Source organism: Diabrotica virgifera, chromosome 1 (genome assembly GCF_917563875.1).
Source record: "Diabrotica virgifera virgifera chromosome 1, PGI_DIABVI_V3a".
Classification (NCBI taxonomy): domain Eukaryota; kingdom Metazoa; phylum Arthropoda; class Insecta; order Coleoptera; family Chrysomelidae; genus Diabrotica; species Diabrotica virgifera.
The window spans coordinates 290,093,397-290,108,078 of NC_065443.1; the positions used below are offsets into that span (position 1 = coordinate 290,093,397).

The 14,682-nt window shown below is 30.7% G+C and overlaps 1 protein-coding gene across 3 annotated transcripts in view; it reads left to right on the forward strand.

The window, feature by feature from the left end:
- LOC114332203 (eye-specific diacylglycerol kinase) overlaps positions 1 to 14,682 on the forward strand; it is a 1,074,450-nt gene that overhangs the window by 1,018,234 nt on the left and 41,534 nt on the right. For all 3 annotated transcript variants that reach the window (XM_050642118.1, XM_050642119.1, XM_050642120.1), the window contains exons 13-16: positions 4,543 to 4,831; positions 8,610 to 8,738; positions 8,969 to 9,167; positions 14,506 to 14,664. In XM_050642118.1, coding sequence (XP_050498075.1) covers positions 4,543 to 4,831; positions 8,610 to 8,738; positions 8,969 to 9,167; positions 14,506 to 14,664 — 776 coding nt within the window. The remainder of the gene's footprint in view (positions 1 to 4,542; positions 4,832 to 8,609; positions 8,739 to 8,968; positions 9,168 to 14,505; positions 14,665 to 14,682) is intronic.

The window sequence follows — 14,682 nt, forward strand, 5'->3', positions numbered from 1 at the left end:
AAAAGCGTTTCTTAAAATTGTTTTTTCATATTTTTTTATTTTCAACTTTTTTCTATCTATTTTAAATTCTAGGTATCATTTTGATCCATTTACGTGAAAGTTAACAAAAAATTAAAACGAATCGAAAAAATTTTCTTACCAATTTCATATTCCTCTATTAACCCGCAAACTGTATGGCAAATGCATGATTTAAAAAAAAATAGACCTAAAACCAGCTCCAAAAAAAGCTATAAGCTTTTTTCGACAAAAAAATGCATTTTGAGGTTATGCACACTCAACCTACGGATCTACAAAAATAGGCATGTTTGGTAAAAGCTTCAACCATGCCTGTGAATTTTTTGAAATTTCTAAATTAATTGCACCTCACCAAAAAAAAATTAAAAAAATGACGATTTAACGGTTGAGGGGAGAGGGAAGAGGTGAAAGGTTAAAGTTTAGTCTAATTTTTTAATCCCAATCACATTTTAATCACAAAAAACAAAATTGAATTCTGCGAGTGAGAGCAAAAAGTGAAAACGAAACCAAACAATTTTTTTGCTACTTTCATATTCCTCTATTTACCCACAAATTCCATGATTTCCCGTAAAACAAACGGTAATGGTTCCAGTTATTAGAGTTACTAAATATACAGGCTTTTCCATTTTCATTATTCGCCACCGCCAAAAACGAAATATATGAATGTACAAGTTTAAAACTTTATACCCGTATCACAAAGACATTCCTCTGCATTGCGAATAATTCTCGTAGTTCCATTAAAGTTTCAAATTAACAGAAGTGAATTTTTACTGCAGAGAAATATTGCTTTATGTCTTACTCACTGGAAAATATATGAATAAAATATTGAGTTTATACCGTTAAGTAAGAAAGTTATTCAAATTATCGTAAAAGCGCCTGTAAAAAGTGCTGTAAGCTGTAAAATCGCTGCATCTTTGGCGCGTCGTAAGATTTTACGTTCAATAATCGTGTCTCCTTTCTTTCGAATTTTTTTTATATTATGCAAGTAGGTCATTCTTAGTGAGTTCGAATATCACTACATATGACCCCGATTTTTAAGTTTTTATAATTGCAGTTTGTATATTCTCATGTGTTTTCCAATGAAAAACGATACAGTGGAACCCCGATAAGTTGGCCCCCGATAACCCGGAAGTCCGGCCAATCCGGACCGATTTTCATCAGACAAACATTTCAACAATAAAAATGTATGTAATATACAAATAGTGCAGTCACTGAAGGTGGATATGAGCTATTAGCTCCGATTTGGTTGAACCTCCATCGATTTACATGAAAATTGGTGAGTGATTAGAGGATATCTCAAGCAACAAAGGTGACATGGTGCCAACTTGCGCTGTTACCTTGGGGGTGGATGCAATACCTTCTCGTGGTAAAAATTATTTTATTAGAAATAACCCCATAATTCGATATCGGGACAAATTCTAAGCATAATTTGTTATATAAAGTTATTAAAATAAATGGAAACTGTTTGAGTTATTAAAGATCAAAAATTTTAATTTTTCGTGATAAAAATGCATGTTTTTAAACGATTTTTCATAAATAACCCAAAAAAAAAGTTTTTACAAAAAAGTTTACCAAAATTGAAGCTAATAAAAAACGAAATAGACTCCTTACTAGGAAAACCTTTTAGTGTTAACTAAAAGTGAGTTATAGGTAATTGTTATATGTAAACGTTATTGTTTATTCAGAGCCGTGTGGTACGTCTTTTCAATATGATGCAAGTCTTCGAAATGCCGCCCCTTAAGTATTATTGAAACTTTTTTTATTATATGAAAATACACAAAAATTTTACGAATTTACGATTTCGACACGAATACTTCTATTTTAAAAACAAAACACACATTCAATTAAATGAAACCTGTATTAACATTAAATAACATTTACAATAATTAAAATTTTGCCCTTCTGACTTTAATTTTGGCAAACTGTCAATCAGATTGGTGTAGTCTAAAGTAGCAGCTAGTGACGACTCTTTTGAAATGAGTGCTAAATTTTTTAGTTTTGTTTGTCTTATGGACCTTCGTAAATAGTTTTTAATAATTTTTAATTTTAAAAAACTTCTTTCTCCGCTAGCTACCGAGACAGGCAGTGTTAATAAAAATCTTAGTGATACAACTACGTTTGGGTATAAAGAAATTAGGTTATTTTGGTAACAGTTCAAAATCTCAAAACCTTAAAAAAACATTTTATGGAGTAAGGTGTCATTTGAGATATATCACGCAATATCATTTGAATCGATATCCAATTCTTATTCTTTTTCTGTTGAAAGTATTGAATGAAGATTCATACCATATTTTTCTAGTGTTCTATAGAAGTCAAAAACGGCCAATCAAAGAATTAATGGTAACTATTAAAATATAGATTAAAACATTTATTTTAAATTTATCTACCTCTGTTAAGAACTCATCCAAAGATTTTTCTTAATCAAATTTTGGCTGTCTTTCTCCTGGCTCGAATTTCATTTTCAGCTGGAAATTCGGAACTTATATCAAGATTTTCTGCAATTTCATTAGCAGTAATTTTCATTTGGTCATACATAGCTAGATTGTCTGTAACTTTTCATTTTTTCTGACAAATTTATAGTTACATATTGCAACATCTTTAAACTACACCGCTTTACTTTTCAAAATTTGTCAAAGTAAGTTCTGTTAAACCTTCACAGGTTGAATCACTAGCTTAAAAAAACCAATGAAAAATTCTTCGATAATTTATTCTGACTAGAATTAAAAGCGACAACTCTTATTGTCAATGAGAGCTGTTCAATATGACGTCTGGGTATAATCGGCGATTATCGAAAAATATTTAGCAATTTATGCTATTTCTAAAATTTTGTTTAAAATAACATGACCCATTAAACTTATCAATTCATCTTGCCTACTGTTCCTTAAATAAGTCACAAACCACTTATCAGACTCTCGTTAAACTCTCCTGATATGTTCTTCCATTACTGGATCAAACTCAGAGAGCAGTTTGTACCTACTAACTTTAAAAATTTTCCATTATTAAGTTGAAACAAATGATCAGTTATTCCACGAAAAGCTAAACATTGTGAAGCCAAAAGTCTAATCCTTTTCAGAACTTCGTTCTAATCTTGAATTATCCGTTATTATATTAGATTTTACCGATTATGCCGCCCCCTTGTGATGCCGCCTGATGCGACTGCCTCACCGCATCATAGCACGACACGGCCCTGTGTTTATTATAGGTAAACGTTATTGTTTTTTTAATAATTCCGTTAATTTTTAGGTTATCAGGTTAAGCTAAAAACCATTTGAAAGTTAATTCCAAAGGCTATTAAACCACGTTAAATTATCTTTTAAACCCCTTACACCCTTACTTTTTTAAAAATAAAAAGTTAAATGGCCCCGGTTACGACGTTCTCGCAGCAAAATTTAAGGTTTAAACCTTTTTATCTCGTTTATTTTTTACGCTACAGAAATAGGAAAACGGGTAAAATATTTGGCACAGAGAAAGTAAAATTTGATTATATATCATTTTTTACGTATATTGGGTATATTTGGAGTTGTTATCAAAAGAACATGAAAATTACGATAATTTAAAAAATTCTGATCTTTATAAGTTATATCTATTTTTCAAAAACATGCATTCTAAACCGGTCATAATTGTTAAAATCATTACTTATGCTAATATAAAGAAATTGTTGTAATGATTACTATAAATTTTACCTTTTGTGGATATGACGTATGCTTTATTTTTCAATTTTTCCTAAAAAATTCGAAAGGGTTCTCTTATTTTCATCATAACTTGCTTAATTTTGATGCTATTACCTTCTTCTAGAGCTCATTTAATAGGTATTCTTAATTACTTTGACAAATAATGATTAGCAGGTATATTTTATAAAATGCAACATTTTCCCGTTATTTAAGATTGAATACTTAGATTTGCGTATTCGTCGAAAAAAATATACATTATAATAAAAAATATATACATTATATTAATTACCTATAGCTCACTTTAAATTAACATTTGTTTAGTTCTTTAAGTGAATAGTGTATTCATTTTTTTATTATTTTTAATTTTGGTAATAATAACTTTTTTGCAAAAGCTTATAGTTTTTGAGTTATACGTGAAAAACATTTATGTTAATAACTTTATATAACAAATTTTGCTTAGACTTTGACTCTCTATCGATTTGTGGTATTATTTTTCAACGATGGTGATGATTCGTATAAAGAAAGATCAAAATTGTATCAATAACAATACCAATATCAAGGATTTGACCAATATATTACAACTTAATAAATTGACTTTGTTTTGCAAATATACTACTGGCAGATATTTTAAATACGGGGCTTTTAAATATTGCTTTAGGGTGAAATATCACTCTCACATTCCATCACAGATTAACAACAAGTGCAGAAATGAATGTGTGTTTGTGTGTGTCCATGTAAATCATTTTCACTTTGACTGATAAACTTTTTCATATGAATTTTAATGAGTTCCTTAGATAGATGGTAATACTATACATACTGGTTTATTAGATTTCTATAGGATTCATGTTTGTTTCAGCCGCTTCTCCAAGCCGGCGGTCATGGAACGTGCATCACCCAGTGCCGATCAGCGAAGATCACGACCTCCAAGACGATTCCCATGCAAGTGGATGGAGAGGCATGTAAACTAGGACCATCTATCATTACTCTGAGTCACTTGAACAAAGCTCCTATGCTAGCGAAAAGAAAATTCGGTAAACCGGTACCGATCCAAACTGCTTTGGACAATCTGAATGTTGGTGTCAACAAGCTGACCATGTCAGACTATGAACAACATCATTATGATAAAGATCTTCTAGCTCAAGCAGGTACTTGTTATGTTTTTAATGAATTTATCAATTACTTTAAACACTTAATTTATTTTAATTTATTTGTACTTGAACTATTTACTTATACTAAAACATATAATTTATATCTACAATTATTATTAACAAATTATCTCTGACAATTCTTCACATCAGAATAATAATTGAGTCCGTTGAATACAAATTCGTTATTTATATTTACTCCAATCCTGTTCTTGAACCATCTATTAGTTATTTAACCCACCGAATTGTCTAGAAGGCCTGTTTTGGTAGAGAATTTACAGAATGGAACGGTGGCGACCCGTTCGTCACGCAGGTAGCTAGGGATATGGGGGAGAGTAGGATCCCGCATTACATACTACCTATTAGTTTTCACGTATCTTATTTCTTTTCTTCTATATCGTTATTTGTAAGTCGGGGCTTTTATTATTATCAACAACTTGGAAAATAACAAATTACACTAAAATGACTGCTGAATATAAGCATAAAAAAGAACAAACCGTACGATTGTGTGACCTCTTTAACAGTAGGTATGTTATCAACCCGTGTTGAGCTGCCCCCCCCACTTGCAAAAATTAAAAAAACAAATAGCTTTCATATTCCGCAAATTAAAAATTTTGAGCTCGTTCCACTGAGCAGGAATTTAATATTTTAGTTAAAGGGGGGAATACTACTACTACCCACTACTTAAAAATAGGAATATTGAATTGAATTTTGCGGCAGAATTACGAGCTATTTATGAGCTCTTGAAATGATATAGTTTCGATTTTTGAGCTCATCCCCTTCACCCCCAAACAACCCTTTAATTGATTTAAATTAAGAGAAAAATGCTGAGAAAACTTAAAATATATCGTATTGCGGATATAATTCCTATAGCTTATATATTCTAAGAATAAACTATTAAAGGACGTGCATTTCGATTATTGAGCTACAACTCCTTCGCAAGAAAACCACCTCATCTTCCCGGCTTGAGAGTGTTGTACTTAAAATGCATTAAATTAATTATTTGGCGACTACATATCATTTAATAATTTATGAGCTCCCAAATTACGGGCATTTAGATCAGTAAATTGCAATTTATTTTGTATAGTGCAGTCACTGAAGGTAAAAATCAACGATTACCTTCAATTTCGGTGAACCTTCATCGATTTTCACGAAAATTGGTCAGTGGTTAGAGGATACCTCAAGAAACAAAGGTGACATGGTACCACCTTGCGCCTTTACCCTGAGGGTGGATACCGCCCTTGTCGGGGGTAAAAATTATTTTATAAAAAATAACTGCACAAATCAATAAAAGGACAAATTATGAGCAAAATTTGTTATATAAAGTTATTAAAATAAGTCAATACTTTTTAAGTTATTAAAGATCAAATATTTTAATTATTCGTGAAATGCATGTTTTGAAGCGGTATTCCTAAATCACTGAAAAACTGTAAGTTTTTACAAAAAAGTTAATAGTAGTTTAATTTGTATAGCCTATATTCTACGAATAAACTCTTAAATCACGCGCATTTTGATTATTGTCTTAAATGTCAAGCTTAAATAACGAAAAAGAGATGCATTTTGTGTATCACTTACTAAATACTTGTCAAAGTACTTAGAAATACCTATCAAATGAGCTCCAGAAAAAGTTGGTAGCATCAAAATTTATACTCCAAAAATTTTTCCAAAAAAATGAATTTTTTTTAATAACTCTGTTAATTTTTATGATATCAGGCACATCCAACTATTTGAAAGGTAATTTCAAGAGCTATAAAACTGTATTAAATTTAATCTTTCAAATACTTTATTTTTTTAGGATAATAGTAAAGGGCTCCTGTTACATTGTTCTCGTAGTAAAATTGAGGCTTAAACGTTTCTATCTTCGATATTTTGATTTATACAGAAATCAAAAGACAAGTAAAATCTTTGCTAATAAAAAAACTCAAATTTCGTTATCTATAGTTTTTTACGTGTATCGAGTATTGTTTAAGCCAGAGGTTCTCAATCTGTGGTACATGTACCACTGGTGGTACATATCATTATTGGCGGTGGTATACAAAACACAGAAAACATTAAAATAGTAGTACTTAGTAAGTATTGATAATACAATTTAAAAATATAGGTGGTACCAAAAATAATAAAAATAACTGTAGGTGGTACATCACTCAAAAAGGTTGAGAATCGCTGGTTTAAGTTATTATTTTAAATATGATTTAAAAAATCAAAATTTTTCAAATTTTCGTAAATTATTTGCTTTTGATAATAATTCAAGCAATACTTGATACACGTAAAAAATGATAGATAACGAAATTTGAGTTATTTTTATTAGCAAAGATTTTACTTGTCTTTTGATTTCTGTATGAATCAAAATAACCAAGATAGAAACGTTTAAGCCTAAATTTTACTACGAGAACAATGTAACTGGAGCCCTTTAACCTATTATCCTAAAAAAAATTAAGTATTTGAAAAATTAAATGTAATACAGTTTTATAGCTCTTGAAATTACCTTTCAAATAGTTGGATGTGCCTGATGTCATAAAAATTAACAGAGTTATTCAAAAAAAAATTCATTTTTTTGGAAAATTTTTTGGAGTATAAATTTTGATGCTATCAACTTTTTCTGGAGCTCATTTGATAGGTATTTCTAAGTACTTTGACAAATATTTAGTAAGTGTTACAAAATACATCTCTTTCCCGTTATTTAAGCTTGAATCCTTAGATTTGAATAGTCGATAGTTCAATAATCGAAATGCGCGTGATTTAAGAGTTTATTCTTAGAGTATAAGCTATACGAATTAAACTACTATTAACTTTTTTGTAAAAACTTACAGTTTTTCAGTGATTTACGAATACCGCTTCAAAACATGCATTTTTTTCACGAATAATTAAAATCTTTGATCTTTAATAACTTAAAAAGTATTGACTTATTTTAATAACTTTATATAACAAATTTTGCTTATAAATTGTCCTTTTATTGATTTGTGCAATTATTGTTTATTAAATAATTTTCACCAGCGAGAAGGGCGGTATCCACCCTCAGGGTAAAGGCGCAAGGTGGTACCATGTCACCTTTGTTTCTTGAGGTATCCTCTAACCACTGACCAATTTTCGTGAAAATCGATGAAGGTTCACCGAAATTGAAGATAATCGTTGACTTTTACCTTCAGTGACTGCACTATACAAAATAAATTGCAATTTACTGATCTAAATGCGCGTAATTTGGGAGCTCATAAATAATTATTAAATGATATGTAGTCGCCAAATAATTAATTTAATGCATTTTAAGTACAACTATCTCTTAAGCCGGGAAGATGGGGTGGTTTTCTTGCGAAGGGGTTGTAGCTCAATAATCGAAATGCACGTGATTTAAGAGTTTATTCTTAGAATATATAAGCTATAAAAATTATATCCGCGACACCATATATTTTAAGTTTTCTCAGCATTTTTCTCTTAAGATAAATCAATTAAAGGGTTGTTTGGGGGGTTAAGGGGATGAGCTCAAAAATTAAAACTATGTCATTTCATGAGCTCATAAATAGCTCGTAATTCTGCCGCAAAAATCGATTTAATATTCCTATTTTTTAGTAGGGTTTTTTTCCACCACTAAAATATTAAATTCCTGCTGAGTGGAACGAGTTTAATTTTTAACGAGTAAATTTTTGGAAGTGGGGGGGGGGCAGCTCAACACGGGTATGTTATCAGGCCAATCTAGATTTGAACTGTTTTAGTAACTGAACTAATTTAGTATATTTCTATAGTATAGTTTGTTCATCTCTCATCCATTTCTTCTTCTTTTTAGCAATAAATATAGGTAAAATAGAAGTTAGTCCGGGGTCTGATCTGGAACAAGTCAGGGCGATGATCAATACTATGTTAGAAGAGAATAAAGACAAGCAGATGATGTGCTCTGACTGGTGCTTTATCGATTGTAAGTATATCTCACATACAGAGTGGTCAATTTGTAATGGAACGAGGTACATAAAAGAAAGTTCCTCAGCGGTTTAGAGGAAAGTTTGCAGAAAAAAATTGATTTTAAGACAAATTACAGTAATACTTTATGGAAATGCTACATAGTTCTCTGTTTCATTACTATTTATGATTTATGTTGTTTTTTATCACAAGTGGACAATTTTCTTATTCATTTTCCCTTTGTCACAGCCTGTACAGCTGAACGATTTTTCCGAATCGACAAAGCACAGGAAAGTCTTCATTACGTCGTCGATATTTGTAGTGAGAATCTGTATATACTCGAATGTGGTGACGAAACGGTCCCTCCCACTCCTGAAGATGAGACTGCCAATCCATCGCCGACGTCGAACCATCAGACTTCATATAACATTCCAGAAATGCGTATAAGGTAGGTGAATTTTATTAATAGTCCGGAGAAATAAGATTTTTCTCGTGACACATCCCCCTCCAGGCCGAAACCAAATTTTTTGAGTAGTATGGACATCTATATTAATAACCTTTATGTTTCCTGCAGCCGATTTTGATGATATACATAGTTATAAACAAATCAAAATCAAAAAACGGTAAATTTTCGATTTTTTCGTCTATAACCAAAAAGTTAAGCATTTTAATGAAATTTGAGAGTAAGAAACTCATAAATCGTCTAAAAAATTTCAATATGGCGTTCGCTGAATATGTCTATCCTTATTGGTTGCTTAGAATATTCATAACTTATGTAAAAATTAACTTAGAACCTTCTTATTATACGAATTGCTGAGACTTCTGGTGCTTAAATTATATTTTAAATTTCAAAGCAATTGGTCAAATAGTTTAAAAGTTATTTAATTTGTTTATCCCAAATTCATTCTTTTTTGCAACACTATAAGTCAGAAAATTATGAGGTTACAGTAAGACTTCTGACAGTTTATAGAAGAAGAACGTTTATACTATTGACTTAAAAAAAATTACAAAAAGTAATTTTAATCAGTGTAAAATTATTTTGCAAAAACACGTCGATTTTTTGCTTACTTATAAACAATTAGAATAACTTTTTAACCGTTACCCGTAGAACAATTATTTTTTCATATTTGGACAGAATTAATTTTTATACACATTTAGAAAGAAAAACAATTGTCCTAGGATAATTAGGGACGAAGTTAGCCCCCCCCCCCCCATTTTTTAATTCACATGTTTTTAATAGTATAAATTTTCTTCTTTCATAAACTATCCAAAGTATTAGTGTAACTTCATCATTTTCTGACTTATAGCGTTGCAAAAAAAAATTAATTTGGGATAAACAAATTAAATACCTTTTAAATTATTTGACCAATTGCTTTGAAATTTAGGGTATGATTTAAGCACCAGAAGTCTCAGCATTGCGTGTAATAAGAACTTTCTAAGTTAATTTTTACATGAGTTATAAATATTTATAAAAACTCAAAATTTATGATTTATTTTGCAATTTTCTAAGCAACCAATAAAGATAGACATATTCAGCGAACATTTACCGTTTTTTGATTTTCATTTGTTTATAACTATGTATATCATCAAAATCGGCTGCAGGAAACATATAGGTTATTATATACATGTCCATACTACTCAAAAAATTTGGTTTCGGCCTGGAGGGGGTTGTGTCACCAACAGGATATTTTTTTCCTTATTTCTCTTAACTATAAGACTATTTATATTATTCTTGATTTTTAGAGCTGGCACGTTTGTGGTTCAGTTACTGGACTAATTCAGTACCAGTAACGGTCCACTGCGCCGATATTGTAATTGTCACAGTTACTGTTTCTGTAACTATTCGTTAGGAAATAATATTCATACGCCAGGAAAAAGCACTTGAAAAATCGAAAAATTATTGGGCGCTATTTTTCAACTAGAATATCTGGGGAAATAAGTAGACAAGGCGTGGGTGTCGAAATTTTTACTGCATCACGGTTTTTTATTAGCGTTTGAGTAAAAAAGCGACTTTTTCACTAATGCTAGGAGAGCCCAAGCAGGGATTTTTGAAGTTACTCGAGCACGTCAGATTATCACATGAAGAGAAACCTTGTACCCTGTAAATGTACCTCTACCATATATTAGCTCTTAATACAGGGGAGTTCGTTCAGGGGGCCGAAAAAAATATATTCTTAGAAAAACTCGAAATCGTCAGATTAAGATAAGGTAAGTTAAGTACAATGTAAAGCAATGTATATTTTAAAAATCTGACGATTTGAGCGGGGCGTATGGAAATGGGTAAGTCCCAAAGTTTCACAAGAGAAAAGCGAATATTTCGCGAAATGAACATCAGATCGAAAAACTGAAAAATACACTTATTCAATATTTTTGAAAAATCTATCGAATGGCACCAAACACGAACCCCCATGGATATGGGGTGGGGGGTTACTTCTTAATATCTTAATCTTAAATAGGAGCCCTGATTTTTTATTGCAGATTTGGATTCCTTACGTAAAAATAAATAACTTTTATTCGAGAATTGTTTTTAAATTATGGATGGATGGCGCTATAATCGAAAAAGACGGTTGTTGGAAATGGCAAATTAAATTAAAAATGGAAAGTCCCCACTAAAATGGAAAACTTTACTTAACTTTTTTTTGGTTTTAGGGCCCAATCTGCACAACCAAATAGGTCCCCATAACGCTCGAGTGACTTCACATTTAGCATACTTTTCTGCCCTAATATAATTTTAATATATTGTGAAAAAACTGCATATTGTAGATGAAGCGTTCAACAGACTATAAATACGAAGAACAATACAAAATATTTAAAACACATTTCTCAATATGAGTTTTTATGTAGTTCCTATAATTATATGTGCAAAAGATTGACCCGATCGGACGAGTAGTTATATTTAGATAGATATATTTAGTACAAATAATTTATGCAGAATCGATTACTATTTTTCACCTTATAGGTACCTAAACAATTAAATTATCTGTTTTAACCTTTACAAAAAAAACAATATACTATTTGCAATTTACACCATCTGAAAGGTTACGAAAAAACACATTACTCACAGCGAAACTTTTTATAAATATTAAGAGTGTAGGCGCAAATATGTTACGGCTATCCCTACTTTTTCTGTCTTTACACGGCAAATTACGTGTAGTAATATTCTTACTCGTATGGATATGAAAACATTACTTGACAATGTCATCATTAACTTTAAAGAGATGGCTTTTGAATGTTCTTGGATAACTGCTACTTGGATAATTGCTTAAATTATTAATTCAGTTAATTAGTATAATAATTTTTTCACTAACTATGTATTCAGTGATTGTAATAATTTATATACTGTACAACAAAAACTAATACTCAGTCGAGAAAAGAGGAAAAATGATAAAGTGATTTTTTAACAATATATTGTTACTATGGAACGCTTTCAATTTTAAACATCTTTAACAACAAAATACTTGGATCACAGAATATATCCTAGTGTATTCGCTGCTTCGATCTTCAATAAATAATAAACAATAGATAACTTTTTATTAAGTTCACCTCTTAAATCAATTATTTATCAAATACACTATCAGTAGTAATTGCACAAGAGCTCTGAAATTATTGAATTTTTCCCGAGTGACACTTTGACAGTTTTAATTTAAATTAATTTAATTTAAATTATGTCAAAGTGTCACGAGAGCAAAAATTCTATATTAATTTCAGAGGTCGAGTGCAATTTGTTGCGATTATTTCATGAATAAAACTGTTCAAAACCAAAATTTTATTGTAATTTATTTATGTAAGTACCATTAAACACACAGTTTTTATAAATATTTGACGATTGAAAGTCATCACTTTTATAATTTTTAAAACATTATTTGTCATTAATGTCACTGAATGTATTTTTTCGTAGCAACGAAGGGCATCTGACGTAATATACTTAACGACGGGAGATTATCAAAAATCCATTTAATTCAGATTTCTGTAGCTTTCTATTGGTCAGAATCTCCTATGAATGAAATAATCAATATTATTTAATCAACAACTCAAAATATTCCCGATGCCACGTCAAATATTTAAAATTTTCACTGTCTTGTCACCATAATCTATTCGACGAGTGCGTTGTATGACAAAGATAGCGAATGTTTGATTTGGAAAATATCACCACGGACATGGTGTCCATTTTTTTCAAATCCTGAAAAAAACTGATAAATATTTTTTTTAAATTTAAACGCAGAATGAAAGGTTAAATTATTATTGAAAGCTGCTTGCCCGAAAGTCCCTTAGAATAAATAAAAAGTTTCTTTTGAATAAGATATTTGAAATTTAAAATCACACTATATTTTTCTTTTAGTTTTTCACCCTTGCAACTTATTAAAATAAACATTATAGAAGTTTTCAGGGACTTCCGTCCCTTGGACGAAAGATTGGATTGGAGCCGAAACTTTGTACCGGTCTCCTTAAGCGCTGAAATTTGGCCAGTTTTGCAATAAAGTTTATTGCGTATAATTAACATTGTGGAAACTTGTTAAAGTTAGTAAATCAAAAGAAAGGTCTTGTGACATGGTGGAGACAATTTCTTTCAATCTCCTGAAAACTCAAAATTGTGAATTAAAAAAATATCTCCGGTGATATGAATCGTACAAACTTCTTTTTTTTTAAGATTTTTTTTCATAACCTTTCAGATGGTGTATTTTGTTTTCTGGTAAAGGTTAAAATAATGTATGGATAATTTAATTGTTTATAAGGCAAAAAATGGTCTTTATTGTGTATCAATTATTTGTAAATAAACGTTTAAAAATTAATATATTTTTTGAGACAGGAAAATTTGGGACATTACGAAGCGGATGAGATAAAAAAAGAGCTCTTTTAGTTATTGACAGAGCGCCTATACAGCCATTTGAAAATGACCTTATTTTTCTCAAATTGAAAAACTCCTAATAATAATTTTTATTGTTTATTTTAATAATCATTATATAGACAATTGAAAAATGTTAATTTCGGTTTGAATTTGCAATCACATTTTTGTGTATTGTTACAAAACTGTCTTTTCTATGATCTTTTAGGCACTAGTGTTTAGTTTTAGTTGACTTTATTTATTTTTAATAACTTGCTTCTAAACAAATGAAAGACACTGAATTTATATCTTTTATTTTACAAACTACGATATCTAATTTATTTATTAGACCAAATCTACTAATTTATCTTACTACAAATTCACAAATTATACCGCACTCGCTACATACACCGACGGTTTCAAATCCACAACTAAACTCTAATTCCAAAAATGTCTATTTATATAGTTATGTACAATGAGTCTACTGATTTCCAGAAAAATCGAAAGGTAAATAATATTATTTACAGAACAATAAAAAAAGGTTTATCGATGGTTTCTAGATACGCCGATTATAAACAAGTTTCTCCCGCCCACAGAAAGGGTCTCAGACAGTCGCCACCGGAAGTTTCCGGAATTGACAGGGCCGGCCTGGGACCGTGACAGTATAAACATTTTTTAAATAAGAAAGTAATTTTCAAGCAAGTCGTCTGTTGGACGTTTTCATCAAAAATGCGCAGTTTTTCACAATATTGAAATAAATGAAATCAGTCTCTTTTTTACTTAAATGTTAATACAAAATCCATGACGTACTAAAAATTTCGATACCCTCGAGATGGCCCGCCTTTTCTATTGACTTCCCTCAGATATTTCAGAAAACTGGCGCCCAGTACATTTTCAATGTTTATATGCTTCATTTCCTGGGGTATCAAGCCAAACAAAAGTTTGTTGTTTTTTGATTGTGCAGTAAAGAGGATGATCTCGATTCTCCGAGTGACCATCCCCCGCTCTCCCCCCGAAACGTGGACTCCCAGGAGGAGTTCACCACCAGCCCCGACGAAGGCATCCCCATAGACAATCAGCAATTGGCCCGTGTCTCCTCAGACGCCAGTATGAAAATTAGAAGGTACATTAATATAGTTTT